The sequence below is a fragment of the Pseudogymnoascus verrucosus genome (genome assembly GCF_001662655.1).
Source record: "Pseudogymnoascus verrucosus strain UAMH 10579 unplaced genomic scaffold scaffold_58, whole genome shotgun sequence".
Classification (NCBI taxonomy): Eukaryota; Fungi; Ascomycota; class Leotiomycetes; order Thelebolales; family Thelebolaceae; genus Pseudogymnoascus; species Pseudogymnoascus verrucosus.
The window spans coordinates 35,977-63,728 of NW_017263709.1; the positions used below are offsets into that span (position 1 = coordinate 35,977).

Here is a 27,752-nt window from a genome sequence, read left to right on the forward strand (position 1 = left end):
CGGAGAAGACGGATGGAAGAATGGGAAACGGGTAAGCGTCTGTTTGGGCCTTGCTACGGGGGGTTCAAACATGGATGAAATCGTGAGATGGATACGAGATGCGACGATATGCGAGAGACGGGGGGATCGGATGAGGATGGGAGGGAGAGGTGAGATGTGAGATGTGAAGTGTACACGGCAATTCTTACACCTCCCTCAGTCACTCACTTCTCCGTCTCTACAGTGCTTCCTCCCTCGCCGTCGTCTCTCTCTCCAGTACCTATCTACAGACTATCTACACACACCGCCGCCGCTGTTGTCAACCACACGACCATGCGACCACAGACACGACCCCAGCCGCTCAGGTACACCCGCACCACAACCGCCCTCACTCACCCAATACAAAAGGACGAGTAGCCAGCCGCCGATGTCTTGCCTTGTCGCTATTTTCAGATAGACAGATCTGTATTTAGAGACTGTCAGCTATTTAGAGTACACGCCCTCGCTATTTAGAGATACTATAGTGGGTGAGGGAGTGCTATTTACAGTACAGCGGCAAGAACAAGACAGCGGCAACACTCACCCAAACAGTCAACGATAACCATACGATCCCCTCCCATCAGCACTCCCCATCAACCATCCCTCACCACTCACTCACCACCCATCCCATCGTCCATCTATACATCCCCACTGTACACCACCCAACCACGTGCCCTCCCCCCCAAACCCTCCCTTCTCATCCAATCCCTCCTCCCTCTCCCTCTCCCACCAACCAGCAAAAATACGTATCTTCGCCCCAGCGACACGCCCACCACTTCCACGCGCATCTCTAGCGTCTTGGCATACATCCACACGCACGCTCCCCGCCAACGGCCCACTCAACACGAAACGAGTGCGAAACCGAGGGGTCCGCGTCTCACCATGCCGTCGCTTTCTTCTATCGTCCCTCACGTTGCTGTGGCGTGGGAGCTGTGGTGTAGTGATGGGTAGCGACGGAGCGGGAGGCTGGAGCTGTCAAAGGAGGTACGGGCTGAGTGAGGTATATCACCCGATCTATCTAAGCTAAGCTGGTGATGGATGTTGCAGCCCGATGTGGCGCCGGGATTGGTATCTAGATTCAGCGCGTACCTGCATGCTCATCCAACTTCATCCTTCCTTTGTCCTGTCCTGCGCCGGCATTCCCCCGTCAAACAGGAGTTCGCATACACGAATAGTAAAAGATGCGAACTCACGGACGGACGGCTTGATGCGGTTGTCTTATCGTGCTTGCTTGATGCGAACTCATGGGTTCTTACACTTGTCTCGTCTGCTTGCTGATGCGAACTCACGCTTGCTTGCCTACTTGCTTGCTTGTCTAGACCCAGAGGTAGGGAGAGAGATAGGTAATGGATACGTGCATGCGTGAACCACACAGCTACCCGAGACATCGAGCTGTCAGATAGACAGGTAGATGATAGACAGTATCGTACACCTACCGAGACATTTTACAACTACCGCCCCTTCCCTTCCCTTCCCATCCCATCAATCACCCCTCCTCCCTCTCCCTTCCCACAGATCAACAAACAAACAAAAAAAGCACCAGCCACTCGCATTCCAGACCCCCAGGCACGGACGGCAAGCGGGAGGAGGGGGTCCGCGGGTGCGGCGTGGGGTGCTGAAACAGCGGGTTATTCGCTTGGTCCTCCGCGGTAGCAGGGGGGGGAAGGGTTTCAGATGAGCGCTCCGTGCGTGCCATGCGCGCTGTGGACCTGCATCTGGACCTTGACCTGATTCCCCTCGTAGAGCTCGGATTGGGTTTGTTTAGTTTTGTTTTGGTGTGTTTGTGGGTTTTTTCTAGGAGCTAGAGATGGATCGGGTGATCTGTCCGGCGCCTTACTCACGCAGGGGGATGGACGGACGACGGGGAGGATGCGGGTTGGGGGCGTGGGACCTGCTTTGGGACCTGCGTTAGCTCCAGGGGTAAGAAGAGATGTGGGCACCTGGACAGCTGTGGTGATGGATTGTGGATGGTGCATGCTAGATGGACAAATAGCTGGATAAGAAGCAAGTCCGCTAAACGGGGGGGTAAACACGGCGTCTCCGATGTTATGCATACGATGCAAGATGGTATTTATAGATCCCCCCCCCTAGATGTCGGTCTGTGTCGGCGGTCGGTGCGGCGGGAATATCGGGGGTTTCTCCCCCTCCTCCTCTATTGTGCTGTGCTGTAGTGTTCTGTAGTGTAGGTCTTGGGAGAGGGGGGCAAGATACTTGGCTGCTAGATCGGGTGGGAGTTAGAGGAGACGAGGTGGAGAGCAATCGGCTGATCACTTGGCTGTTAGCTGTCGGCTGATGCGTTGATAGAGGGGTTGATAGAAGGGTGAGTGGATGGATTGATAGCGAGAGGGGGGGTTCATAGATGGGGATGGCTAAGACGGGTATCGGCACCCACACGGCGGCGAGGCGGGGAGGCGGCTCGGTGTGCATGCTCTCCTTTGTTGTCCGTCACTTGGCCGCCTGTTTGTTCACCGAGCGTGTGTTGGGGGGTAGTCGTTGCTCGTGGACTTTGGAAGTTGAGAATGGGGCTGTGGGGGTAGGTTGTGAGGTGATAGTGATATCAAGCATCTGGTTCCTTGCTTTTTTAATTTGAGATCTTGATTGCTTGGGTGGGGGTTATTAAGAAGGGGGTGATTGGATTTGATTATATTAAATCTGGATATAAACAAGATTTTTGGAATATAAAAATACAGTTCGCGTTGAGAATGGGGGATGTACTCGTAACGAAGGATCTAGATAGCTATATTCTTTCGTCTTCGGTTCTTAGGAGGCTATTGCAGATGCATAGTACTATCATATCCACCTCATAGCCATGTACACGTTATATTTAATCACATCTTATGATGAATTATGAATAAAAAATGTAGTCTCTCTGTTAACAGTAAAGTATTAGCTTCGATTTGACATGGCTTATCCGGCATTCAGTTTGCTGGTTTGACTTTGCTATTAGACAGACAAGAGAGGATGGGATGGGTATAGAGCTCTAATCCATTGTCATAAAAAAATAAACGGGACTGGGTTTGCATCTTTTATACTCATATATTTTATATAGGGGGCTTTTAAGTGTAAGTTTCGGGGTAATATAATAATATAATATCCATAGCCTCGAGTAATTTAAATCTTCAATTCTTTTTGTTTAGTTTTATTTCATTTTATAATCGCTGTAAAACAACCATAGCCGCCATAGTTCTGCAGACTGTTATAAAGCCTTAAGTAACTGACCGTCTAGATGCCCCCTTTTAGACTCTATGCTAGAGCGAGTAGGGAGGAAGACCCGGCGCGATTGGATTATATTTCCATTCTTCTCTTCGGTGTAGGATGTAACAATCACATCCCCGAGTAATTTTAATCTTTAATCTTTAATGTTTAATCTTTGATTTCATTTATGATCGCTATAAACATCCACGGCTGCCATAGTATCTGCGGACTCATCCCATAGTCTGAGTGACTAACCGTCTAAAACCACATACTCCGTACTCCTCTCTCTCTTTTCGGCATCTTACCACCTTACCGCCTCAGCATGTCACTTCACCCTCCCTCTCCCACCACTCCTTGTTCTAGAAATATTTATAAAGGGACCTGAGCAGTTCTTAAGCGTAGGTTTGTCTATAGTATAATAAATCACATCTCCGGTAATTCAACACTTCAATTTTTTAAGTTTCATTTCATTTATAATCGCTATAAACACCCACAGCCGCCACAGTATCCGTAGGCTTCTCCTAAAGTCTAAGTGACTGACTCCTTAAAACCACATACTCCGTACTCTTCCCTCCCCTCTCAACACCTCAGCATCTCCCCCTCACTTCCCCCTACCCCTCCCCTTCCCCCTCCCACCCCTCCCGCCTCTCCCCCCCCTCCCACCCTTCCCCCCTCCCCTCTTCGGTCCCTCAATCTCCCTAACCTCCTTCTTACTAATTTTCAACGCCCCCCCCACAAACCTCCCCACCCCCGGCGCCCCCACATCCCCCCTCCCCAACCCCTTCTCCCCCCCCTTCCTCCGATCCCTCTCCTTACTCTTCCCCCCCATCCTCTCCAAAATAATGCCCCCCTCTCTCGCTCCCTCCCTGCGTCCCTTCTCCCGCTCCTCTGCCTTGGCTGCTATCCCTTTACGCATATGCATTGGCATCTTCGCTTGTACGAATAACGACCCCTTGCCGCCGAGGGCTTGGATGCGCAGGTCCGTGGCGCGGTGCCGGTTTGTGCCTTCGAGGGTGTGTGTTTGGTGGGAAGAGGAGGAGGCGGTGGAGGAGGTGAGGAGGTGGGATTCGGTGAGGAGGCGGTGCAGGGCTAGGTCGTTGGCGGTGTTGTCTTTGTCGGTGGGGTCGGTGGGGGTGGGTGTTGTGAGGGCGGTGGTGGTCGTTGCTGAAGAGGGAGGGCGGGCGGACTGGGAGGTGTTAGTTGGATTTTTGATTGAGGTGTTTGGTTATAGTCGTCGCCGGCTTTGCGGTCGTGGGAGGGGACTGTGGAAAGACACTTGAGGGAGAACATACCATAAAAGCCTTCAACTCCGCCTTGGACATCTTCGGCGCTGACACCGCCGAGGTATGTTCGACAACGTCAATTTTCCGCCTCTTCACGCCATCATCTCCATCGCTGTCTTCCTCTTCATCGTCATCCTCGCTCTCCCCAGAAAGCCCGCCCCATTCCTCATCTTCGTCCTCATCCTCTTCCACCACAATCGCACCCTTCTTCCCACCCTTCTTCTCCTTCACATCAGGTAAAGGCTTAAACCGCGCCTCAAAATGCCGCCTAAATATCTCCGCCGCATCAGGCTCTTCCTCTTCCTCGCCGTCTTCCATATCCTCATCCTCATCCTCATCCTCAACGCTTGACCTCTCCTCATCAACCTCCTTCGTCGCCTCCTCCTCCTCTAAAACACGAATTTTCCTCGCTGACAGACCCCCCTCGCGCTTCCGCTTCGTAGACACACTCTTAGCCATCGTTTTCGCCGCCATTGTCGTGATATGCTAATCGCGAAATAAACTCGTCGTCTCGAACATTGCGTCCAGGCGCTACAAATTATTTTTCTCAGCCTCGCGTGCACGGACCCTTCCGTCGCTGGCCGACCCCACCAGAGCTCCCCCTCCACCACCCCTCCTCACTGTGCCCAATTCGCAATTCCCACCTCACAAAAACCACGATAAAACCACACCGAGGAAAAAGACAGACACAATGACCCGATTCCGCCCCTGCATCGACCTCCACGCCGGCGCGGTAAAACAGATCATCGGCGGTACGCTGTCTACCTCCTCCCCCGACACGCTGAAGACGAACTTCGTATCGACACTCCCCGCGGAACACTTCGCGAAACTCTACAAGGAGAACAGATTAGATGGGGGACATGTCATAATGCTCGGACCGGGGAACGAGGAGGCTGCTACGAAGTCGGTGGCGGAGTGGAGGGGGGGGTTACAGGTTGGAGGCGGGGTGAGGGGGGATAATGCTGCGCAGTGGATTGAGAGGGGGGCGGGGAAGGTGTGTTTCCTTCTATTTGCTCTGGAAGCCGCGGGTCTTGTGGACAGTTTGTAAGGGGATGGAGGGCTAACGGGAACAGGTGATAATAACATCGTACCTCTTCCCCTCGGGCGCCTTCTCGCAAGAGCGTCTGGACGAGGTGCTTGCTGCGCTGGGCGGGGATAAGGAGAAACTAGTTATTGACCTGAGTTGTCGCCGAAAGGATGGGACGTGGTTCGTGGCCATGAATAAATGGCAAGACTTGACGGATATGGAGATCACCGAAGGTAAGCCCCCTATACCATCTCCCTACCACCCCACCCAGACCACCCGACGACCCAGGCAACCAAGCTAACACCCCCAGAATCAATCAAATCCCTCGAACCCTACACCTCCGAATTCCTCATCCACGCCGCCGACAACGAAGGCCTCCAGCGCGGCATCGACACCGACCTCGTCCGCGCCCTGGGCTCCTGGTGTTCCATCCCCGTCACCTACGCCGGCGGCGGGCGCAGCATCGCTGATCTCGAGCTCGTCAAGAGCTTGAGTGGCGGGAAGGTCGATCTCACGATTGGGAGCGCGCTGGATTGCTTTGGGGGCGCGTTGCCGTTCGAGGAGTGCGTCGCGTGGAATCGGAAGCAGGAGGCAGAGGAGGGGAGGTGATGGGTATGTGTGGTGGGGAGGATTGGGAAGGGCGTTTTTGGGTAGAGGTGGGAATGGGAAAAGTATGGGGGTGTTTATAGAAGAGAGGGATTTATTTGGGGATGAGTGATATAGAATACGTCACTGCGATAACTCGAAGCGCTTGAAGACTGACGAGGGTATACAGTATATTGCATGCTAGCTCGCTCGGTCGCTCGAAATTCTTCTATCTTGGTATGCGTGCTTCTATTACAATTCTGAACCAAAACCAAAATTACGTGGACGAATATTATCGTCGCCTAAAAGCTCATCTGGCCGTCTCCCACCAAACCACCATTCAAGCAATCCCACCCCCAACCGCTTCCCATCCCCTCACCCCCCTCGCCTCCTCCAGCTGCACACACCACCACAGCGCCTCCTTCGCCTTCCCCTCCATCCTCGAATCCTCGTACGCTCTCGCAAGCCCAAACCACGCTTCACTATCATTCCATCCCCCACCAAGCTTCGTCAAGCGATCTAGCAACCCATGCGCACGATCACGCGCGGCCAGCCTGTCGAAGAGCGAAAGTTTTGTTGTAGGCGGTGCTGGGCCCTGCGAGGGCGGCGGCGGAAGCCCGAGTGGTGTCGAGGTGGTGGAGGTGTGAGTTGATGGTTTGTGAGAGGTGGGGGTTGCGGAAGCGGAAGAAGACGGCGGCGTCGCGATGGTGGGGATGGAAGGGGGGTAGACGAGGACCTCAGATGAGATGTCGAGGAGGATGTTGGAGAGTCCTACAATGGCGGCGGGGTGGTCGGGGAAGTGCGTTAGTGCGGCCTCGAAGTGCGATAGAGCTACGAATGGCCACGATTCCGCGAGGGAGACTTGTCCACGCTGCGATGTGTTAGCATGGTGTTTTGTTTGAATCGGGATTTAAGACTTACCTCCGCACACACGTCCGCCCAGAGCTCCTCGACGCTCTTCCCTACTCCCCACTCGCGTGCGTCGACGAGAAGTTGCCCACTCTCATCGCGCAGGACATCCTCTTCTAGACCTTCGACGAGCTCGCTGGCGGCTTCAATGGAGACCTTGGCATCCTCATATTGCTCTGCGCGGCGGTAGAAACCGGCTATCAGGAGCCAGACACGCACTAGTATCCCAATGTGGTGTCGTCGCGATTTACTCGGCGGCAAGCGCGTTGCTGGGCTGCTGAAAGGCAATAGTGAATATGAGTTCAACGACTTCGTACCCTGTCCGTTAGGTCTCGGTGGCGCTTCCCGTGCCTGCTGGGATATGCTATCAACTACATTCGTAGGCGATATCTCCCCGTCACTCGCTGGGTTTGACGCCGCTTTCGAGGTAGCTACGCTCCGATTACGGATGCTAGCGTGGCTCAACTTATGGGCCAATTTGTCTCCCTTGTTGGACTTTGTTGAGGGGTGCTGGCTCCGCCGCGTGAGTTTTGCTGGCGCGCCACTCTCTCCTGTCACCTGGATCTTTGGAGCTGCGCTTGCCGTCGTATGAGAGGTTGGTGGCCGGGAAGGCGTGCTTACATTTTCGGCCGTAGACGAGGCAAAGGTTGTGGCACCAGATGCATCGCGGTTGGAGCGTTTTGACCGTCCAAATATGCTGCCTTTAACGCTGCGAAGAGTGCTAGTTCCGGTGGTCGGAGGGATTTGCTGCGACTTCCTTGGAACGGCAAACGGAATTTGTGTCTGGCCAAAAAGCCTCGAGTAGAGGCTCAGAAGCTCTTCGGTTCCGTTGACTGCAACGTCTGGGCCATCTTGGATCTCGATAAGAAGCAACTGAGACATTTTGACTTCAATAATTGCCTCCTTCTCATAGTCGTCCATATCGTCAATAGCCGCACTGTGTTTTTCTTGCATGCCATTCAAATGCTCGCTCTGGTAGTCTCCTTCCCCCTCTCCGAAAAGGGCTTTGAGGTCCCCAAATTGCTTAAAGGCGCCCTCGCAAGCATGGGATGCTTCTGTAAATTGATCTTTCGCGCTGAGCAACAGTGCTAGCAAATGCCATAAACGTATTAGAGATCTCTCTCGGACATATTTGGCAGGATTTGAGGCTTTGTCGACATTTCGTTGTGGTGCTAATGCAGCACCAACAATCTGGATGGCCTCTCCGATCTGTCGTCTCTCTGAAAGCACCAATGCAAGTGCAAATAGGGTATCAACGTCATCAGTGCATCCGTACTCTGGTTTAAGCGCTGTTCGTAGATTCGTGATAGCTTTCGTTTGGTATTCAGGTCGTGATTTCGCATCAGGGGTCAAGCGTGCCCATTGAGCATTACTTATGCCAATTGCACGCCAGGCGTGCGCATACACACGAGGTGACACTGTGGATGTGTGTTCCGCGGCACTACCACTATCGAGTAGCTTTTTGTTGCCAATTGTAACCCCGTTGGCGTCGCCATTGGTCAACTCCTCCTGGCTATGTGACGGGTCATGCTGTTCTAACCATGACTCGAAAAAATGGGCAAGTTTCTTTGCTTTCTCAGCCCCGGAAACCCCACCAAATTGGCAAAGGGCCCTTATACACTTGGATGCCGTGACTAATACATCCTCGTTGCTGTCCAGTGCATGTTCCGGCTCTCCTGTCTTTTGCACCCGTTGTTTCCCTTTGTTGACAATCTCAAAGTAAGTGTCAAAGGCTTTGAAGGCTAGTTCAAAGTCGGCGAGAGCTAGATGGACTGTGAAGAGGCCTCGTAGAATCTGGGTTGAATGGAACGTTTTCGTGGCGGCCCTGTAGAGGATTTCGAGCACACTACGGCTGATGCCAACTCTCCCACCAGATCCGAGATCGTGCTCATCCCAACAGCCGCCACACAGCACCGCCCAGTTGCCTAACACAAGCTCAACCAATTCTTCAATCTCTTCACTGCTTTGTTCCGCCTTTGGGAAATGCGCCTCTTTGAGAAGTAGAAATTCGTATCGTGCTTCCACTCGCGCCAATTCGCCTCGCTGTATGATCCTCATTCCGTGGTTGTTGCTGGTAGCCCCCAGGGCGGTGGATGGGTACGGCAGGTCGCCTTGGACAATAAACGAAAGTGTGGCATAATATTCTTTCCAAATCAGCCGTCTCGGCACATCCGCTTCCGTTGCATATCCCCCAACTGCGGCCGTCGACGAGCTGGCCAGTCTTTCCCAGAAGTCCGCCCATGCTCGGAATGCCACCAACGTCTCTGCCTCCATCCTCGGTGAAGCATTGCTCTTTATGGACTGGCTCGTGATTAGGCAGAACTTCGTCAACAACAGCTCCGTCCACTTGCGCAGCTCCGACGCTTTCTTCAATTCTGATGCCGTCGCAGAAACGATTGGCATCCCCGATTCGAATACCTCAATCGCATCACCCAGCGACCTAGACTTCTCTAGGGCCACGCCTTTTATGTATATCGCCTTCAAAGCGCAAGTGCGCGTCCACCCCGTCGCTTGTTTTGAAGTCCCATCGAGCAGCGAGAAATCCCCTTCAATGTCTTTCGGCAGTCGCAGGGCGGCAAGCTCTGGTTCGCCGAGCGCCCAATGTACCCATCCAAGAGCGACCTGAGCCTGGAAGACATCTTCGGGGTGGTCGTGTTCCGCATCGATGGCTCCGATAAGGGGGGGTACGTATTGGACGAGACTTGTAATTTCTGGGTTCGTGCCCGTCGAGGGTTGGTGTCTTATGGCTTGTTGAACGGCATGGGTAGCATTCGCAGCGAGTGTAAGACCTATGCAGAGCAATCAGTCAACAAAGTTCAAAGAGTGGACGTCGCAATGAATGGGCGCACGGGGGGCTACTTGGGGTCTTCACGTACATGCTCGGGCAGGGGCGTGCTTCCTGATCTTGCGAACCAAATTCGGAACGGCCTCCCAATCACCACCACATTGTGCCTGGTCGAGCTGCTGGATATACTTCACAGCCTTCGACCGATCTGGGCCCTAGGGTTTCAATCAGTGTATGGTCTTCGTTTGCTAGGCCCCTGCGAGATTGACATTGGGAATTGAATCTTACCCCCATATTGGACGGATTACTGAAGCAATGGAGTTCCGGACAGATCTTAGGCCAGAAACATTAACACATAACAACAGTTAAACATTCTGGTCGACGTCCAATGGAATCTACGTTAATGGCCAGTTAACGTATGGTCCACCTCGGACCTGTTTCGCGACGATCTGAATTCAAGCTGGGGTAAGCATGTGGCCAATCAGAAAGAGCCACAGCCTTACGCTAAATATGGGATCCCGGCTGAGAAATTTATTCTGAATTATGTAGCGAGGCTGGATCGCGTGTAGTTGAAACCAGTGAAAACGAAAACTGGGAATCTAGATCTGTTTTTGGAGACAGACAAGAGTCATTACGGGTGAAGAAAGAGACAAAGCTGTGATTGTTGTATACTACGAACGACACGGCCAACTCCGACAAGCCGAGAAGCATCAGATGTCTATCCCACCTGAGTTGCGGGTGCTAAACCACCAGCTCTCCACTGTCCCAACCGCCCAGTTGCCTCAGATAACACCTCTTCTCCTGCGGAATGTACTGAGGTGTCAAGGGCCTTTATCGGCGCCGTCTACAAATGCCGCCAAAGATGATTCGTCTGAGGCATCTGCTGTCCACACGCTCAAAACTCACGTGTCGAGGTTATTATTCGGCAAAAGTGCGGAAGGAAGATTCGCGGCGATAATACTGGCGAAAGGTATCATTGACGTCGGCGGATGGGAAGTTCTACGAGGGGCTTTGAAATGGGTGCAAGGGCTGTTAGCGATATTGACAGTAAGCAAATCTACGACGGTTTTTGATCCAGACGACTGACATTTTTGTAGAAGCCAGATCCTGTCGCCTCAAAGAGACTATGCATCATTACATTGACAAGTATATTTGTCAAGACGCATCAGTATCAGAGCATCGTCAGAGAGATCACTACGCCACATCTGTCACCTTTTGTTACCTCTTGCCTTGCCCTGGTCTCCTCAAAGTCCACTGGCAAGGTATTGGAAGTTCCAGCATCTCTTACAGAGGCTGTGTTGGACGCCTTTTCTACGTTAATGCCTAGACATCCTGCGATCTTCCGACCCTTTGCCAACCAAATCAGGCAAGTCACGAGAGTGTATGTGGCACCTACCTTCTGTGATGGATTCTTCGTGCCTGAGTCTCTCAAGGAGTCCGCCCGCTCTCTCGCCGTGTTATTGCATCAGACAGCGCCAAAAAACACCAGCGGAGAAGAATGGGGCAAGAACGTCCGAGAGCTTGTCAAGGAAATTCATGCCACGACGGATCAAGTCTATCGTGCTGTTGTGGAGGATTGGGAGTCTGCTGCCGGATACGTTCCCCAGCCGATCGATGTCAACGAGGAGCTTCATGGCGGTGGGAAATCAAAAGATGACTATCCAGCCTGGACTGGGATCGACGCTGGGTTGGAAAGGCTTCAAGGTCTACTTGGTTACCTGGAGGAGCACTTCAGACACCACACGGCGACCGCTGTCACCGTGCCCCTCGGAATTATCGACGACCTCCTCACCAGGCTGATGTCCATTGCCGCTCCCCAGCCATCGAAAAATGGATCAGGCCAGGGTGGCATGCGCCTCCACCCAGCAATCTCTCGTGAAGAGCGAGAAGGTTTATGGTCCGGTCTACCGCAAACCTACGTAGGAGTCATGGAAGTGTATGGAATCCTCATTGAGCGTCTCCAGCACAATTTTACGTCTCTAGCGCAAGGTTGCCTGGAGCAGATTACGTGGACCTTCCGATCAGGAAAACAAGACGAGCAGTACCGCGCAAAAGCCTACGACGTCATTGCGGCTATTTTACCTCTATGTGCATCGGGCCTTCCAAAACCTTCCATTGACAGAATGACGTCGGTGATAGTTGCCTGCTGCAAAGAGTTACGTACTGTCGAGGAGGTGGTTCCCGCTATAGCGCTGAAGGACAGTAGCGGAAAGGCTACTTCCAATGGCGTCGCCAATGCCGACAGTTTCCTCAAGAACAAGTCAATTCTGTCATCTGCCGATGTGCACGATACGACAGTTGTCAGCAGCGCCAAAGCGCTCCTGCCACTATTCTTCACTCTTATTCCTCAACAACACCTTGAGGCATATACGCGAGCCGAGCTAGATAGGACAGCCATTCTATCACACCACAAAGAAGCAATGCTGGCTAGCGTTCTGAGCCCGTTCTTAGGGCGGAATGGAAAGAGCTTGCCTAGCATTCTTCCGCACCTTTGCCGCGCATATCCGCGAGATGCCGCTGTGGAGGCACTACTGAGGCCACGCCTTCCTGTCATCCGACAATCTGGGCCTGTAATGGGTGCGCCTCTCGAAGAGGAGCTTGAGGAGGACGACGATGTAGCGATGGATGATCTACAGCCAGTGGATGAACAAGAAGAACTCCTCGAGAATATCGTCAATACCACTGCGACATCGATGTCAACGAGTAACGATGCCACTTCTACTGATGCTCCGATCACGTCAACCAAGACGAGGGAACAAGAGACTAACCATTGGGGGACTAGCACTAGCGCCACAAATAAGGTTTACACTAGTAAGGAGCCGCAGGGCAAGGATGTGGCGGCCCCTGCCGCTAGCATTAGCGAGGGTGCGCCAAGGGCCGAAACGACGACACGCACAACAGTACAGTCGACGACTACAACTGCAACTGTGGATGCTGTCGAAGAAGAGGACTCTGATGACGAGTCTGTGCATTTGGAAGCTGGTCTGTCTGATTCTGAGGAGGAGGAGGAGTAGAATATGGGCTTCATAGCGTTTGATAATGGCATATTACCTGTTGCATCTCGCTGGAGATACAATGTTTACTTTTGACATAATGATCAGAACGCTCCTTCCTTGCCTGTGATCAGAGCGATGAATAGTTTGCCTAGTTAAATTTACGTTCGCACCTTCCCGTGCTATTATCTGCCAGAGCCAATACGTCCGCGCCTTCCCTTGCTATTATCTACCAGAGCCAATTTGCCTAGTCAACGTACGTTCGTACCTTCCGTTGCTATTGGCTGTAGAGCTAACTATACTCGCTCCATCGTAGTTTCCTTCTCACGTCAATCGTGACGCTTTTACCTTCCGCCGCCTTCCTCCCATTGCTTTCCGCCATAGCTATTGTGGTGATGGTTCTCATAATGAACCATAGTCTCATGTGAAGGCTAACATTCCATCTGTACGCAAGTTACCATTGGTTGGAGGTCAGCCGCTAGAAACAGCGTTAAACAAGCTCTCGACAGAGATGTAGAAAGCTCCTCTCAACACCAAATTCATAGCTAGTGGCTCAAAAGTTCCAGATGCTTCATATATACTGCCCATTGGCAACAATCATGCGTTCGCTTGATGCAAATGACGCCAATTCGAGGCCAACTGCCAAAAATAGCGTTTAACAAGCCTCTGATAAATCGTCAGCTCCATGGCGACGACGCCAGATGTGTGACTCCTCTGTTAGTGTTGATGTCAATGGTGCTCTTCTGGGTGCTCTTCTACCGCATGGAACCATTCCACGTAGGCTCACCTACTAGAAGTAGCGTCCAAGAAGCTTCTGGCGCAGCATTAACTCTCCTAACGACGCCGCAAAATGTCTGACTCCTCTATTAGTGTATGTCAATGGTGCTCTCTCACCGATTGAAACCATTCCACGCTGTATCACCTGCTCCTGGCCGTAACTTTTAGTCTGCCCCTCAAATCCTATAATAGTATGGCCCTTTTAGCCCTCCCCCCCATTTCCTCCTTCCCTCTACAACATCAGTCACACACAGCTTCCAGGGCCACCTTTGCACATCTCAAGCACAACGTTTGTTCAAAGCCAACTTACGTTTGTTCAAAAGCTCCCTTGAACACTCACCTTGTCAAAGTACAAGAACCCACATTCTGGAGATATCCAAGAATAGATCAGCACGTCCGCTGCATCACCCAGTCATCTACGAGAGATACTGGATTTTTAAGTCTTGAATTTGTGTCTGACACAGAAAATTGTGAATAACAGTAGAAGGCCCCTGGCAGAAGTGAGTACTCCTATCACATATATGTGGACTTGGATTCTAACTCACAGGTAGAGCTGTGCGTCCACTGGTGTCGGTATCACTGATATTGGATATCCATCAAAGATACCAAAGGTCCTCAACGACAAAGTTCGGCAGGACCCCCCTGAGTGACTACTGTCAGGTTAACAGTGCCTGTCGGTCAGTATCTTTATCATTTTGACTCTGAACACGGCACTGATAAATAGCCCAGTCTCTCTTTCAGTCACTCTACCGACGTCCGACCAAGGAGTACGTTTCCCCAGTAGCTGGCTTGCAGACCTGAACTGACTTTTGTAGCAATGCATTCCAAGTTGAACACAGTCGATCAGGCACAGATGGCGGAATTCAGATTCCAAGCTGCCGTGACTGAGCCCACCGAGCAAGCAACAGCCTCTCGGCTGAGCGAGACTGCGTCGGTATTTAATAACCCGCTAGCGATGCCTCTCCAAGGTGCAAAAGCCAGTATCCAAGGCATGCCCGTCCATGAACTCCATCCCATCGAGGTTTATAACATGCAGCACCCCGTTGAGCAAACTGTAGCTCCAGGGTCCGAGCATTTTGAGTTCGGAGAAGGAAGTTCCAGTGGAGAAGAGGGACCAAACATTGAGCCGCAAATGGCTTCGATCATGGGTGAGCGGCCCTACAAGGCCCAGAAGTCCGCGAAACAGAAAACTCCAGCCATGATCAAAAATGGCCAGGCTGGCGCCATTGCTAGAGAAGATGCTGCTCGCCTCAAGGCAGACCAGAGAACGGCTGATGAAATCTACGGCACCGACGGCCCGGTGACTGAAGTATCACATCCACACACATTCTCGGTGCAGTTCCTAGAGCATGGCCTCGCAATGGACGCAGATTTTATGGGAGTGCGTAGCTTCCAAAACTGTCTGGAACGCTACGTTGCTAGAGAGTCACCAAAAAAACAGCGTTCTTCTCATAGACCTGCGGACACTCTCCAACGCATCAAGGAGAAGAACCCAATTCCTCCATTGCACTACCCAAGGAATAAAGGACAGGTTTGCGCAAGCTGGAGGTAGGTTACCCCCCTCGTTACCTCTTGTAGAAATGCCGAGTTTTCGTCATGTCGGTTGAGTTGCCGAAGATCTCCTTGTTTCTCATACAAGTGTATGAATGACTGGCCAGAATACTAACAAGTTGCAGATATGAGCTCAAAACAAAGTGGGTCACCTACGAAGGAGATGTCTACGGAGTCAAAGACGGAGTCAGAGCAGACGTCCCAGAAGTGCCAACAGAACATTGGTACACCCTCCTTGCCGGGATCCACCATGATCACGGGCACCAGGGTCGGGACGCAGTCTTCGAAAAAGTCAAACCGATCACCGCGAGTATTTCCAAGGGCTTTGTGGCCGCGTACGTCGCATGCTGCTGCTTACAGAGCAAGTCATCCACTCGTAAGGACAAGAACGTACGCGAAGCCTTTGCCGGACAGGAGCTTGCAAAGTCCGGCAAGCCCTCGAAGGGCAAGAAGCGGGCGATCGAGGAGGCTGACCCCGAGTCTCCATCTCCACCGGCCAGAAGGCCGAGAGCGCATTCCACCGAGCCAGTTATGGTGAACGCCGGTGATGAGCAAGTTGCGTCCTTGCGAAATGACTATAGTCCGCCCCAAATGGGTGTGGAGGTAAGTATCCATCCTCCAATGGAGGATGTATGATGAACACCGACTTACTGTAATGCAGCTCCCAATTGCCATGGCAGACCCATACCGGGATGTCGCTGGCCCGGTTGAGAACAACGGGATGGTGACCGCGCACCAAGCCGCTCCGCAGATCCCGGAAGGTCTGAACAATACTTTGTCCTTCGACGTGGCGGGTATCGCAGCAGTGGCTCCTGTTGCTCCTGGGTCAGAATCGACCCCAGACGACTCTTGGCTTTGGCTAGAGGACGTGAACGGATCGGGTGCCGAAGAATGGCAAGGTGATGACAGCGATTGGCTAAAGCAAACTGCCTCTGATGTGTTGGGACTCCCAAGCTTGGGCGGGAGCTTCCACACAGAAGTCGTGGCGAGCGAACAAGCCTCGCAAGCTACGATAGACCCACGCTTAGTAAGTCCCCATTCCGCCAAAGAGAATTAACTGACCTAACATTTCAGTTGACACTTCCTGCACAAGGGGACAATACCAGTCACCCGCAGTCGAACGTCAATAACCCTGGGCTATCGTTGGGCCTTGTGAGTTTTGCCACCTTAATTTCCAAATGCAATTACTGACCACATTTTCAGGAGGACCCATCTGTTGATACATACGGCAGTTTCTCAGATGCGGAATTCGGCCAGTTGGTGGACGACATGTCAGAATGGTTTATAGCCGAACACCCGTTGGATCCTAGACCCTAATCGGCATAGATGGATCAAGATTTTGCATTAGCGGGAGTTTAAAAAGCGTCAAGCACGGAAAAGGAAAAACGGATATACCCAGGAGAAGAAGCGGCAACGGAGTTTTTGGAGTTTTTGTATGTATTGTTTGTGTTATGCCTCCCAGAGGCCGAGGGGGTTTCTCGGGGGTTCATGTGTAGCGGGACGCCGTTACATATGACCTCTGCATACTCTCCTGCACAACTGCGTCCCTGAGCATAAAATGCAAAGGGAGCGAAAGCATAAATTGCTATTCTTTGAGCGTTGTTGGGGCTTTGTACCATGCGGGAGTCTCTGCAGAGAACCTGTGGAGTGATGACCTGGGGCATGAAATGCAACAGGGGTTAGAGCATACAATGTCATAACTTAACCACTCACATTGAGGTATTATGACGTGAACCTGCTTTGTGACTGTGAATAGAAGACCCTGAGATCAAACCATGCCATCAGTTGAACATCATCGGCAAACGCACAGTATGACTCGGTATCATAGTGCTTGGCATTGTACAGACAATAAGAGTTGGTGAACCAGCTGCGCTGAACATGGCTATACTGGGAACGACTGACAGACAGACAACAGTGAGACTTGAATGAGAAAGGCAAAGTATTCACGATCATAAACGTAACGAAGTCAACAGTAACAAAAGCAAGCAAATCACTACATTGGCTTAATATAAAATCATTTGACAGAGGTGATGCACACTCAACGACTATGATCCTGGATGCTTTCCTGTGGCTGCCTTAGCTTCCTTTCATAGCATTGCTCTGAATATTAGGTCCGCGTGAGGAGCTTCATACCGGTTGGGTTCTCTGCCGCCACTGTCTCCTTCTAAAATTAATGCGAGTTGTAACCGACATCGCTGGCCCGCTGCCCGTGCCATGCCTCCTCACCAACTTGCCAACGGCCCCATAAGGCCTACCCGATGCACCTCTACCCGAAAACACCAAATCGACAAAAGCTCCCTCCAACTCCCAGCTATGCACAATTCTTCATTGACACTTCTATACAGAGCCGGGCGGTTAATAATTCCCATTGCTCTTCGTAGGCGACGCATGAGTTTTGACACCTGGCGCGTTTTGAATCTCCCCGAGAACTTTGCTTCCTTTCCCAGCATCTGCTCGCAGATCTTCCTCTGGATCATCGATGAGATGATCCATAAAGCTGACATAATCGTATTGTGGCATGCCTCGATCCTCCTGCAAGTCTGGCCCCTTATGTGCGGGGATTATCTTGGTCAACTTCTCAATAACGTCGTCAGGCACGAGACTATGTCGCAGGTCCATCTCTGTAACATAAGGCTTTCCATCAGCAACCTCTCGGAAACTCTGGAAGACTTGCTCGGCCGTGTTTTGATCCTCAGTGACGTCCACCATGAAGTTGATAAATTGTTCGAAAGTCACGCGGTCACGCCCACGAGATGTCTCTAGGAAGTAGTCGTGCATCTCGTCCTCGCTAAATACCAGCCCAAGAGACGCCAGCGCGGCGCTAAATTCCAGCTCCTGGAGACTATTGGAAGCATCACGATCGAAATGGCGGAAGACGCTCTCGAACTCCTCCAGCTGTATAGGTGTGAGGTTTGTCATATTTCGTGCCACCACTTGGTTGTCTAAGAAGGCCAGCTTCTTAGACACCGAACCCTTCACAAGGCCAAGTTCGTAGGAAAGCTCATCATATGTGTATGTCGTGAAGTCGTTCTCTTCGATGTTTGCTTCTTCACATTTTTGGTCGAGTTCGGCGATCGTCTCGAGATACGAGTCGAGCGGTGCCACGCTTTCATTTAGTCGTTTGACATGTCTTAACTGATCTTCAACGTCACCCTCCAGCCCCGAAACGGCGAGTTGCATAGCATTCAAAGCAAGTGCAAAGTCATTAGCCTTGTCTGCAAAAGTTCTCCTCAAGGCATTTTTGATACTAAAAGGAATGTTAGTCTCGTAGAATCTTGAAGGTAGAAAGGTTTAGTCTTACTCCCTGATTGTTTCGTTGATGAGCTGCCCCCTTGCCATCTCGGCCCTCATCAACACTGCCCATTCTTTCTCCAGCGTATCCAACCGGAGCTCTTGCGGTGGGTCGTAGGGCCGAAGGCGGTAGGTGCTCATCTTTGTCTTGATATTACCCAGTAATGCTGCCAGTTCGCTCTTCTCCGCTACCCATTCCCTCTTCTGCCCCCTTTTATACACGCCAAACTCCGCAGATTGACTCTTTGCGTCGACATATGTGCCTTCAAAGTCAGAATCCTGCCAACTTTGACCTTTCTCTTTGATAGCCTTCAAGAGGGCTCGCATTCTTCGCTCAAATGCACTCTGCATCTCCCAGGCGCCCTGCATGCTGCTGACAAATTTCTCAACCCGTCGACCTGCATTTTCAACCTTCTCCATTTGTGAGAAAGCATGGAACCAGTATGCAATATACGTCATCAAGGATCTTTCATCCGGTTTGGCGACATCGCAGACGTCCTCCACATCAAGAAGATCTGGTATACCGATCTCTTTGCTCGCAATATCAAAAGCTAATTGCATATTTCCACGATGGTCTTTCTTGTCCAGTGCGTCGTAGTCGATCAGATCTGGGCGATGTATATCCAGCAACGCACAGAACGCCAGCCCATCGTTCCAGCTTGCACTAAAGTCCCTAACATCCACTTCATCGTAACAGGCCGTTTTCCTCTGGCACCAGAGTAGCAAGCCTTCCTTCGCAGTCATACCCTCCTGGTTGATATCGGAGATTGTGAACCGTAGAATAAGAGTCCATATAAGCCCAAGTATAATCTTCCGGTTTCCATCAACCACATCTTCGGCGCCTATGTTGGTCATCTGGATTCCTTTCGATTTTATAAAGTCGAGCGAGAGGTTGGCATTTTCGAATCGTTGCACCCGTAGCTTTGGCTTCGCCGCATAGCGGCCCAGGGACTCGCTGGAGAGGCATTCGAGAAGATGGATAAGTATAACCTATGGAAGGTCTTAGCACACTGTAGTTGGATATTGACAGTTCGCAGCTTACACCGTCGCTCAGATCTTTCACCAAATCCTTGACTTCGACCTCCCTAGCTGATATCTTGGCGTTCAGCCTATATGAGGTACCTGTTAGCTAACCATACATCCAAGAAATAGCTCACTGCGCATGCCCTCAAGCCAGGGTTGTGTGATAACGCACCATTTCGTAAATGTCTTCTGCTGGACGTTGATCCACTTATGTTGCTCTGCTGCGTACGCCATAACTGATCGGCTCCTGCAAGGGGCCCCTTCTCATGAACTGCTCGATATTCCGCTTGTTTCCCTGCAATATTCGATCCGGCCTTTCTCTGCCTCGGTATCAAGCCTCCTTCCCCACGTATGGCTTGGCTGATATAGATTCGCTGGCGGGTTGAGGAAACCTTTGGTAAGGGCTTATTCGCGGGACTCGAGTTTGATCGTAACGCACGACAGATACCGGTTTGGCAGTGAACAATAGCTAGTTATTATAGAATGTAATCTGAGTTTCGTAGTTATGTGGTTCTCGACATTCCTCAGCGATGTTCGCAGTGTTTACTTTTGCGGGAGGGGAAGTCGCCAGAGCAACTGTACCTGATTGGCAGCCTTGCGATCCACATTTCTGGCTGGACTCGCCATCATCGGATCGTTCCTGGCCAAACATAATCGTGAACAACCCCCCCCCCAACATGGAGAAGTTGTCGACTTCTTTACAGTTTGGAACACAAAAGACTTGCAAGGCTGATCACAACAGATAATATTATTTTCACAGAAAAGTCTTCACATGTCACTCAAATTTGAATCAGAATTGGATTTCTTTTGTCTAAGATATAACTAACTGTATGCAAACGTCTACATTTCAACAATTTCATTCCATCCAAAGGAACAGTTGAGTGCAGTGTTCCCCAAAATAGTATTAGGATTTGTGGTTTTCGAATAGTATTCGGCGAGGATTTGTATGAGTATTCGCCGAATACTTTCAGATGGCGAGTATTCGGGAAAACCCCGAATAGTATTCGAATACTATTTGGGGAACACTGGTTGAGTGGATGCCTTTGGGATATCCCAATATCCAATATTAAGTTCAAAAAATAACAAACGATATTCAATTCGAGCAGTCGTCTCGGGCCTTGTGCTTCCCGGATATGTAAATGTATACTTACCCTAGACTGCTATCCTCCATTACGGCGCAGGTCATCAGCAATCTGGATATATGCTAACGCGCTATACAGTAAGTAGGTCCTGGTATTGTCGATGGCACCTAACATTCCACGGTGGCTGGTTGGGCATCACGGTACCAGTTTCGTCGAGGATCGCCGAGGCAGGTCCCAACGGTCACCGAGGTGCCATATCCAGCTTCGGCCATTGCCGCGAGGATATACTCTGTGAGAGAGTATACCGAATGGTAATGGATATCATGCTGGAGAATGAGGAAGCTGCCTTGACTCGGGTCCTCACCACGGGCGGCAATGGCGGCGTCCACGTTATTCATTGAGTTGTGGATCAACTCGGCGTCATTGTTCCAATAGTCAACGGTGTCGACGTCGAAATAGATGTTGTGGTAGCCCATATCATCGAGCTTCTCAGCGCAATTGTAGTCGCAGGAAATATATGGTGGTCTCATGTAGGTTGGGATGATGCCAAGGATATTGCGGACTGCCATTTCGTTCCGGTACATTTGTCTGTCGAATTCTTCTTCATCTACCCCGCTGAGGTCAGGATGCCCCCAGGTGTGACTGGCAATTTGATGACCCGAGTCATACATTCTCTGTGAGTAAGTTAGCATGAGTTATATATATTTTTGGTCCGCGCTGGCTCATACCTTGATGATAGCTGGATAACCGGTTGAGCAGTCGTCGATCTCATGTACGCCATTATTATTGCCAGCTATGAGAAGTCAGTAAGACGGGACTACCACGGCATGGATATTTTACTTACTGATAAAGAATGTTGCTTTAGCGCCATACTCGTCCAAGAGATCCAGCAAGTCGTCGGTATACGCAGATGGGCCATCATCAAAGGTCAAAGCGACAGTACCCATCTCGGTACAGTGCCGGATCTCTCCACTTCCTGCATATGGCACAGACCCGACCTTGCGTCTGGGGATTATCGAGGTAGTAGGACCCGTTGACCGTTTGTATATATTGGCGTTGGTATGCGGGGGATAGAGAGCACCTGAATTCTGGAATTTGGTGCTGTTCCGGTCTCCGCAGTACGGCTCTTGGATACCACAATAACTGCTCCATGTTAGCGAGATTAAAACGACGAGGAGAGGGATACCAACCCATAATCAGAGCAGCAAGAACCAGTCTTGCAGCTACCAAAGCCAGATCCACAACGTCCATAGTCAAAGCCAACTGTGGCCATGTGCATGTTCACGATTACCCGGTTTCTTTGAGAAGTAAGTGTTCCGTTGCTGACCGTGCTTTTGTTGGATGCCTCCCACGTATTGTTATATCCTGTTCCTGGGTTCGAGTCTATGGTCTCGTTGGGTTCGATGTGATCGACATTTCGAGGAAGGGCGGCTACGGCAATAGCCGCAAGCAAAATGATGACGGGATGCATTTTGGCAGAAGATCGTACTGGTTTATTGGGCTTTTGAGGGCGAATGTGGATTTAAGAAATAGTAATAACAGAAGTTATATGAACTTTCATTCATATGAGAGCTCCTGAGATGTGATAGGCGCTTTCTCGATGAGATATTTGGTACGACTACCGCTGTCGCCCCGGTTTGTGATGAATGAGACTGTGTACGGTGAAGAACAGGAAGAAGAGAGGGAAGAACACAGGGAATGAGAGGATTATCGGGGGCATTACGTGACATATCCTAACTAGTTAGTTGGAAATTCAAGTGGTCTTCAAAATCATACGAATGCGTTACTCATACTTAGAACCATAACTAACTTTCCATACAAAATATGAGAAGAGCAGACCATATTTCGAGTCCCAAACGGTTATTAATTCTCACTTGGGAAGCTTGTTTGCAGCTAGTGATTTAGCCTCTGAAATAGCGCCGTTCCCCCCTTGCTATACTGCACTAACCTGGATTAAACCCTCGTCTCCTGGTTTATCCCGTCATTTCTATTTCGACTCCTGAATTAGCACAGGCACGTGAAATGTAACTGCCCACACGCATGCTCACCCGTTCGTCACCTACCATGATATTAAATGATCCCATAGTATTTAATGGAACGTAAGATGATATATAGCTTTATGACGTGTGTGTGTATTACTGCGACGTATGTAGTCGGAATATCGTCGAAAACACGTGATAAACTAACTTCTTATGAGTAATTTTGAGTCACAAACTATAGTAGTTAGTGCATCGATTAGAAAGATATACATACTCTCTCATAATATCGTATGGTCTCAAGCTTCTATTTTCTATTCTGTATATTTTCTTTGACATGAACATGGACACACCAGAAGCAATTACCGGCCCTGTAGCCTTCCACCGCTGGCCCCAAGACCTGGCCCAAACGATCCTTATATCAGTCCTCCAAGACCACCTCCCCCACAGCAACCCTCTCTACAACCGCATCCTCGCTCCCCAAAACACTCCATCCCGACACTGCCTCTTCGCCGCCACCTTCCCCCCTTCTTCCTCCCCCAATCCCTCCTCCACCCCCACCATCCTCTTCGCCGACCGCTCCCGCCACACCGAAGCCCAGATCTGGCTCTTCAACCCCCTCACCATCCTCCCCTCCCTATCAGCCTCAGAATCTGAAACCCTCAATTCCCACGCAAAAGCCGCAATCGTCTTCCTCCGCGATACCGTCGTCCCCGCCGCGCCAGGCTGGCCTTTCCTACCCCTCCTCAAGTTCGGATGCATACCCACCCACCTCGCCGACGCCATCACATGCGTCGCGCGCCCCTTTGATGCCGTGAAGCATGACACGAATTGGACGCACTTCAACATCCCCTTAGCGGGTCCCCACGCCTCGTCGCTGCCGGAGGGATTCCAGATCGCCCCCGTCCCGCGTGAGCAGCTGGGGCTCGTTATAGCGACGAGCGGGATTCCGAGGGAGGCAGAGACGCTACAGGGGCTGCCTAGCGTGGCTATATTGGATGAGGGCGGAGAAATGGTCGCCTGGGCGTTTGTGGATGTTGATGGGTCGTTGGCGACGCTGTTTGTAGTTGCGGAGCAGAGGGGGAAGGGGCTTGCGAAGGCGGTGGCGGGGGAGCTTTTGGGGAAGTTGGGTAGAGGGGAGTTTAGGTCGATTAGTGGAAGGGGGAAGGGGGTTGTAGATGGCGATGATGGATTGCTGCCGTTTGGGCAGGGGAGTGGGTGGGTGCATTCGGAGGTCAAGGAGGGGAACAGTAGGAGCGAGAATGTGGTTGGAGGGCTGGGCGGAAAGAGATGTGGAATGAGTAGGTATGTGTTTATTGCTTCCGACTTGATTCCGTAGGTATTCTCTGAATAGGTGGATATCTGTATATACTTTCTAGATAAACCGATACCATAGCCATAGAACCATAGACGTAGATATTATACACAGATCTGAAGCTCATAATCTCTAAATGATATGTAAATAATTATCAGATTCCCGCAAGCCCATAATAACAATATTCTAAATAATCCGCTATGCTAAAAAATCGCTCGTCACATCATACCTTCGTAACTATAACCCACTCTATTTCACCCCACGTCTCACGAAGCACTGTCCAAGACCCTCACATAAGGCGCCGGAAACAAGCCCTTGGCACCCATAAACGACCCATGGAACCAATCCCCATTCACATCCACAACCTCCCGCACCTCCGCCCCTCTCGGGAACAGCAGCTCGTTCGCCCCCTCCCCCTCCTTCGGGTACCAGCTCCACAGCGCCACTGCCCGCATCCCCACCCCGCCGTCGGGAGGGAACTCCCTCGCCATCGCCGGGTTACCAGTCGGTGCCGTGGAAGAAACATTATTCGTCACCAGCCTCGCCCTCGTGCCCTCCGCCCAGCTCCACTGCTGAAGCCCTGCATCGACAGCATCCTGCGTCTTGGCTGGCTCCTCAAAGAGCCCACGTCCTCCGACGCGGTCCTGCACGACAACTCGCCGCTGACCACCCCTCGCATCTTCAAACCCCACAATAACCATACGGTGGCCTTGGAGACAACGTCGCCATCCTTGATGGCCGTTCTCGTTGCTAATCCGCTTCTTGTTCACCATAGAGTGATAGCACGTGGTACAGAGATCATAGTCTCCGGCTTCGCGTCCAGGCAGCGCTGATGTGCACTGGAAGCAGTGGAAGCGCGTCTGAGTAGGCTGGATGGGGTAGTGACACGCATCGCACTCGACCCTGAAGCTTAGCGGCTTGAAGCTACCCAGCTCGACAACACCCGGTCCCGTCAGTAGCGTCGCCGTCCTTGGAGTCTGGTGGTCATGGGGTGGGCTCATCGGCTCTCCATCGCGGTTGTCAGGTTTGTAGAGAAGTGGCAGCAAAGGGTGTGTGCAGCACCGTCCCTGGTTCACACAGTTGTTGCAGAATCCCCAGTCCCCCTCATTACAAGAATCACAGCGCCAGTAACACTCATTTGCCCACTCCTGGCAACTTGCACAGAACGCCCCGCTCTGTAGCCTCCTCGCCGGATCCTCCGTCGTCAACGTCCTCCTGCCCTCCGCACCACCAGGCGTGATCCTCGGCGGTAGATAGCGCTCGGCGAATAGCATATGCGGCTTCTCGGCATTGGGTGGGATGTGACCGGCAGTACGGGCTTTCTCCCATTTCGCCCACGCGGCGTACCCAAAACCGAACCAGTGCTCACAGCCGCGACCGGACCGGTAACAGCCAAGGCATAGGTTCCACTCCCCCCTGGCGCAGATGGAGCATGAGTAATGGAGCTCGTATTCGATGTGTGATTTGTGGCAGCGATTGCATTGGATGGATGGCTCTGGGAAGCGGGGGAGGGATACGCGCTGGGAGGCTGTTGACTCAGAAGACGTGGGACGGCTGACGGCTTGGAGGGCGGAGGCTCGTTCGGTGGCTGTGGAATGGTGGGAGAGCGCCGCGGCTGGGCTAAGACCAGGTTGCGAATCCTGTGGGGTGGTTGCTACAGGTACTGGTGGTGGGGGGTAAGCGGGAGCTTGCGATGCTGTGCGCGTGTGGGATGATTGAAGCTCAACTGGCGACGCAGCAATTTCAGCTTCCCCTGCTAACTGGCTTCTCGGGGGGAGAGTCGGTGGCCGGCGTCGGCCTGTCGCAAGCTCAACAACGTCGGCAACGTTTGACGATGTTGGCACCGGCTCCGTTGTGCTTCTTGTTTCGACAGACATTAGAGGACGTGTAGGAGCAATGTGTGATGAAGTAGATCGTTCTGTAAGATCGGTGGCTGATCGAGCTGCAGGTCGTGTCACTGGGGATGATGATGGAGCAGGTGATGTGGCACTTCTGGTGCTCCTATGTCCCCCACTAGCCGTTCGCCGTCGTCTTCGTCCTTCATCACTTGATTGTGGTTCGAGGCGAGTTGCGCTAGTACGAGGACTTGCTCTCGTGGCCTCATCAGCTTGGCTAGCAGCACTCAGGGACCTAGAGTGTGGAAGTCGCCGGGCTGTCGCCATAGGAGGTGCTGTAGTCGTGCTCTGGCGAGTCCTGCTCGATGTAGCTGATCTATGTTCACTACGATCGCTCGGGCTTCTATTTCTTGGCTCTGGCGCAACAACTTGTTCAGCCCTTTCCCTTTGGCGTCGTCTAAATGCTTCTGCAATTCGCTCACTGATTTGGTCTTCCTGGTTGACATCGATGTTCTCCAGGTCGATGCCGTCTAACAGGCCTTCTTCGCGAATCTGGCGTAGGATCTCTTCCTCCATCTCGCGCGAGTCCACATCCGAGGAGCTTATCAAGGAGCGCAGGGACGATTGGTGCTCAATCTGCCTCACAGCAGTTCGGTTTGCGTCGTCATTCCTCCGTCGCGAGTCATCCTGGCTTCTGCGAGCTGCTGCTTCTTCGCTCCGTCGTCGTCTCCTTTCTAAAGCTCGAGTAGATTCTGGGTGTAATGTAGTCGGTGACGACGCAGATGCTGATGCCCTTTCCTCGCGCCTCTCCTCACGCCTACGCCTGCTCTCACTCCCGCTGTCCTCCTCAGCCCTCCTTCGGTCTCTGTCCTGTCCTGACCCGGCAGGGTCACTGCTTGGCTCTCTGCTAGCAGTCCGGCTAGATGTGCGCCCCGATGCCCTCGCCCTTTCTTCTCTCCTCCTCCTCCTCTCCCTCCTTTCTTCCGGAAGCTCGACCCCCACCTCCCTCAAACTAGCCATCTGAACCTGCTGTATCAGCCTCCCATCGTCATCCTCGGCCATTCGTTCCCTCATAGTCTTCTCCCGCTCCTCTGATTTCGGCATGACATCATCGCCCGGGCTGTATTTCTTCTTCACATCCTCCTTCTCCTCCGCCGTCCTGCCTTTGTCCGGGTTCGCGGCGAGGAACATCTCAAGGAGCGTCGTGACTGTCGCATTATTCTTCGTTGCGCGCACCACGGCACGACATGACGGGCAAGTGACGGGGTTGCTGCTGCTCGAAGAAGAGGCGCCGGAGGCACGCGCCGAGTTGAGCTGGAACGCGAACCATTCCTTGAGGCACGCGCCGCAGAAGGTATGGAGGCAATCGAGGAGGGTGAGGGGTTGGTAGAGGACCTCGGTGCAGATCTACAGGGCGAGCTCGTTAGCTAGTGATTAAGATAAAGCGCTGCAAGGCGTAGCCATAGGAGCCAAAGGCGAGTAGGCATTGCTCCCAAGCTGTCATCGGCGTCGTCACGACTGCGGCTTAGCTGTCGAGGCTGAGGACCGCTTGTGGCCGCGGTGACGTTCGCCTGGCATGAAATAAACGGGTTGTGGCTTCCTCACCGAACATGTCAACTCCCTCTCCAAGTCCAGTCCTTGGTTTGCGGCCTCCATAGTTATGGTGTCGCTGTCCTCGCTCGATGTACTCGTAGCGGCTTCAACTTTGTGAAGGTAGAAGCTGATACGAGATGCTCGTAGGGCTCATGGCCATAAGCCGCCACTTGGCTGCGCGTATACGAATTGTTGTGCCTGGCGGTTAGTACCGTATGCGTATGGAGAACAAAGGAACAGCAACATCATAAATAGTAACTACGGGCAACAGAATGAAGGCATCTGCGAATATTTCACAGTATATTATAGTTTATGGGAGTAAGCCTTGTGTTACGTTTAATTCAATTTTCGATGTTATATTTCTACGGTCACACGTTCCATTCGAATACGACCTCTTGGATTGGAGATTTGTTGAAGGCGCCTATCGGTCACATTAGAGCTATGCCTGGAATATTTGTATATTTCACCATTCGCCCCTCGAACACAGGTGAAAATTCTTCATGAAACTTGCTTC

General features: G+C 51.9%; 9 protein-coding genes across 9 annotated transcripts; 4 read left to right on the forward strand and 5 right to left on the reverse strand.

The window, feature by feature from the left end:
* Positions 1–3,814: 3,814 nt before the first annotated feature.
* VE01_09688 (uncharacterized protein) lies at positions 3,815–5,017 on the reverse strand (the record flags this gene model as incomplete). The annotated part of the gene is made up of 2 exons (XM_018279100.2): positions 4,506–5,017; positions 3,815–4,399 (listed from the first exon to the last, which is right to left on the reverse strand). The coding sequence occupies exons 1-2, from the start codon at positions 4,968–4,970 to the stop codon at positions 3,815–3,817; spliced, it is 1,050 nt and encodes a 349-aa protein (XP_018126411.1). The 5' UTR covers positions 4,971–5,017.
* A 108-nt stretch (positions 5,018–5,125) lies between these two features.
* HIS6 (Enzyme that catalyzes the fourth step in the histidine pathway) lies at positions 5,126–6,132 on the forward strand (the record flags this gene model as incomplete). Its single annotated transcript, XM_018279101.2, has 3 exons — positions 5,126–5,490; positions 5,570–5,756; positions 5,834–6,132. The coding sequence occupies exons 1-3, from the start codon at positions 5,188–5,190 to the stop codon at positions 6,130–6,132; spliced, it is 789 nt and encodes a 262-aa protein (XP_018126412.1). The 5' UTR covers positions 5,126–5,187.
* A 316-nt stretch (positions 6,133–6,448) lies between these two features.
* VE01_09690 (uncharacterized protein) lies at positions 6,449–10,224 on the reverse strand (the record flags this gene model as incomplete). The annotated part of the gene is made up of 4 exons (XM_018279102.2): positions 10,091–10,224; positions 9,894–10,017; positions 7,030–9,806; positions 6,449–6,979 (listed from the first exon to the last, which is right to left on the reverse strand). Exons 1-4 carry the CDS (start codon positions 10,094–10,096, stop codon positions 6,449–6,451), a joined length of 3,438 nt encoding a protein of 1,145 aa, XP_018126439.1. The 5' UTR covers positions 10,097–10,224.
* Positions 10,225–10,356: 132 nt separating this feature from the next.
* Positions 10,357–12,979, forward strand: VE01_09691 (uncharacterized protein). Its single transcript, XM_018279103.2, has 2 exons — positions 10,357–10,849; positions 10,900–12,979. The coding sequence occupies exons 1-2, from the start codon at positions 10,517–10,519 to the stop codon at positions 12,814–12,816; spliced, it is 2,250 nt and encodes a 749-aa protein (XP_018126438.1). The 5' UTR covers positions 10,357–10,516; the 3' UTR covers positions 12,817–12,979.
* Positions 12,980–14,425: 1,446 nt separating this feature from the next.
* VE01_09692 (uncharacterized protein) lies at positions 14,426–16,543 on the forward strand (the record flags this gene model as incomplete). Its single annotated transcript, XM_018279104.2, has 5 exons — positions 14,426–15,120; positions 15,249–15,726; positions 15,785–16,150; positions 16,198–16,275; positions 16,327–16,543. The coding sequence occupies 5 exons, from the start codon at positions 14,426–14,428 to the stop codon at positions 16,438–16,440; spliced, it is 1,731 nt and encodes a 576-aa protein (XP_018126426.1). The 3' UTR covers positions 16,441–16,543.
* Positions 16,544–17,115: 572 nt separating this feature from the next.
* VE01_09693 (uncharacterized protein) lies at positions 17,116–19,966 on the reverse strand. The gene is made up of 5 exons (XM_018279105.2): positions 19,610–19,966; positions 19,457–19,523; positions 18,425–19,404; positions 17,257–18,370; positions 17,116–17,188 (listed from the first exon to the last, which is right to left on the reverse strand). Exons 1-4 carry the CDS (start codon positions 19,669–19,671, stop codon positions 17,479–17,481), a joined length of 2,001 nt encoding a protein of 666 aa, XP_018126425.1. The 5' UTR covers positions 19,672–19,966; the 3' UTR covers positions 17,116–17,188; positions 17,257–17,478.
* Positions 19,967–20,594: 628 nt separating this feature from the next.
* VE01_09694 (uncharacterized protein) lies at positions 20,595–22,161 on the reverse strand. The gene is made up of 4 exons (XM_018279106.2): positions 21,710–22,161; positions 21,364–21,662; positions 21,248–21,312; positions 20,595–21,193 (listed from the first exon to the last, which is right to left on the reverse strand). The coding sequence occupies exons 1-4, from the start codon at positions 21,988–21,990 to the stop codon at positions 20,687–20,689; spliced, it is 1,152 nt and encodes a 383-aa protein (XP_018126424.1). The 5' UTR covers positions 21,991–22,161; the 3' UTR covers positions 20,595–20,686.
* Positions 22,162–22,749: 588 nt separating this feature from the next.
* VE01_09695 (uncharacterized protein) lies at positions 22,750–23,932 on the forward strand. Its single transcript, XM_018279107.2, has one exon. It carries the CDS (start codon positions 22,833–22,835, stop codon positions 23,832–23,834), a length of 1,002 nt encoding a protein of 333 aa, XP_018126423.2. The 5' UTR covers positions 22,750–22,832; the 3' UTR covers positions 23,835–23,932.
* VE01_09696 (uncharacterized protein) lies at positions 23,794–27,577 on the reverse strand. Its single transcript, XM_018279108.2, has 2 exons — positions 27,251–27,577; positions 23,794–27,052 (listed from the first exon to the last, which is right to left on the reverse strand). The coding sequence occupies exons 1-2, from the start codon at positions 27,299–27,301 to the stop codon at positions 24,077–24,079; spliced, it is 3,027 nt and encodes a 1,008-aa protein (XP_018126422.1). The 5' UTR covers positions 27,302–27,577; the 3' UTR covers positions 23,794–24,076.
* Positions 27,578–27,752: the final 175 nt, after the last annotated feature.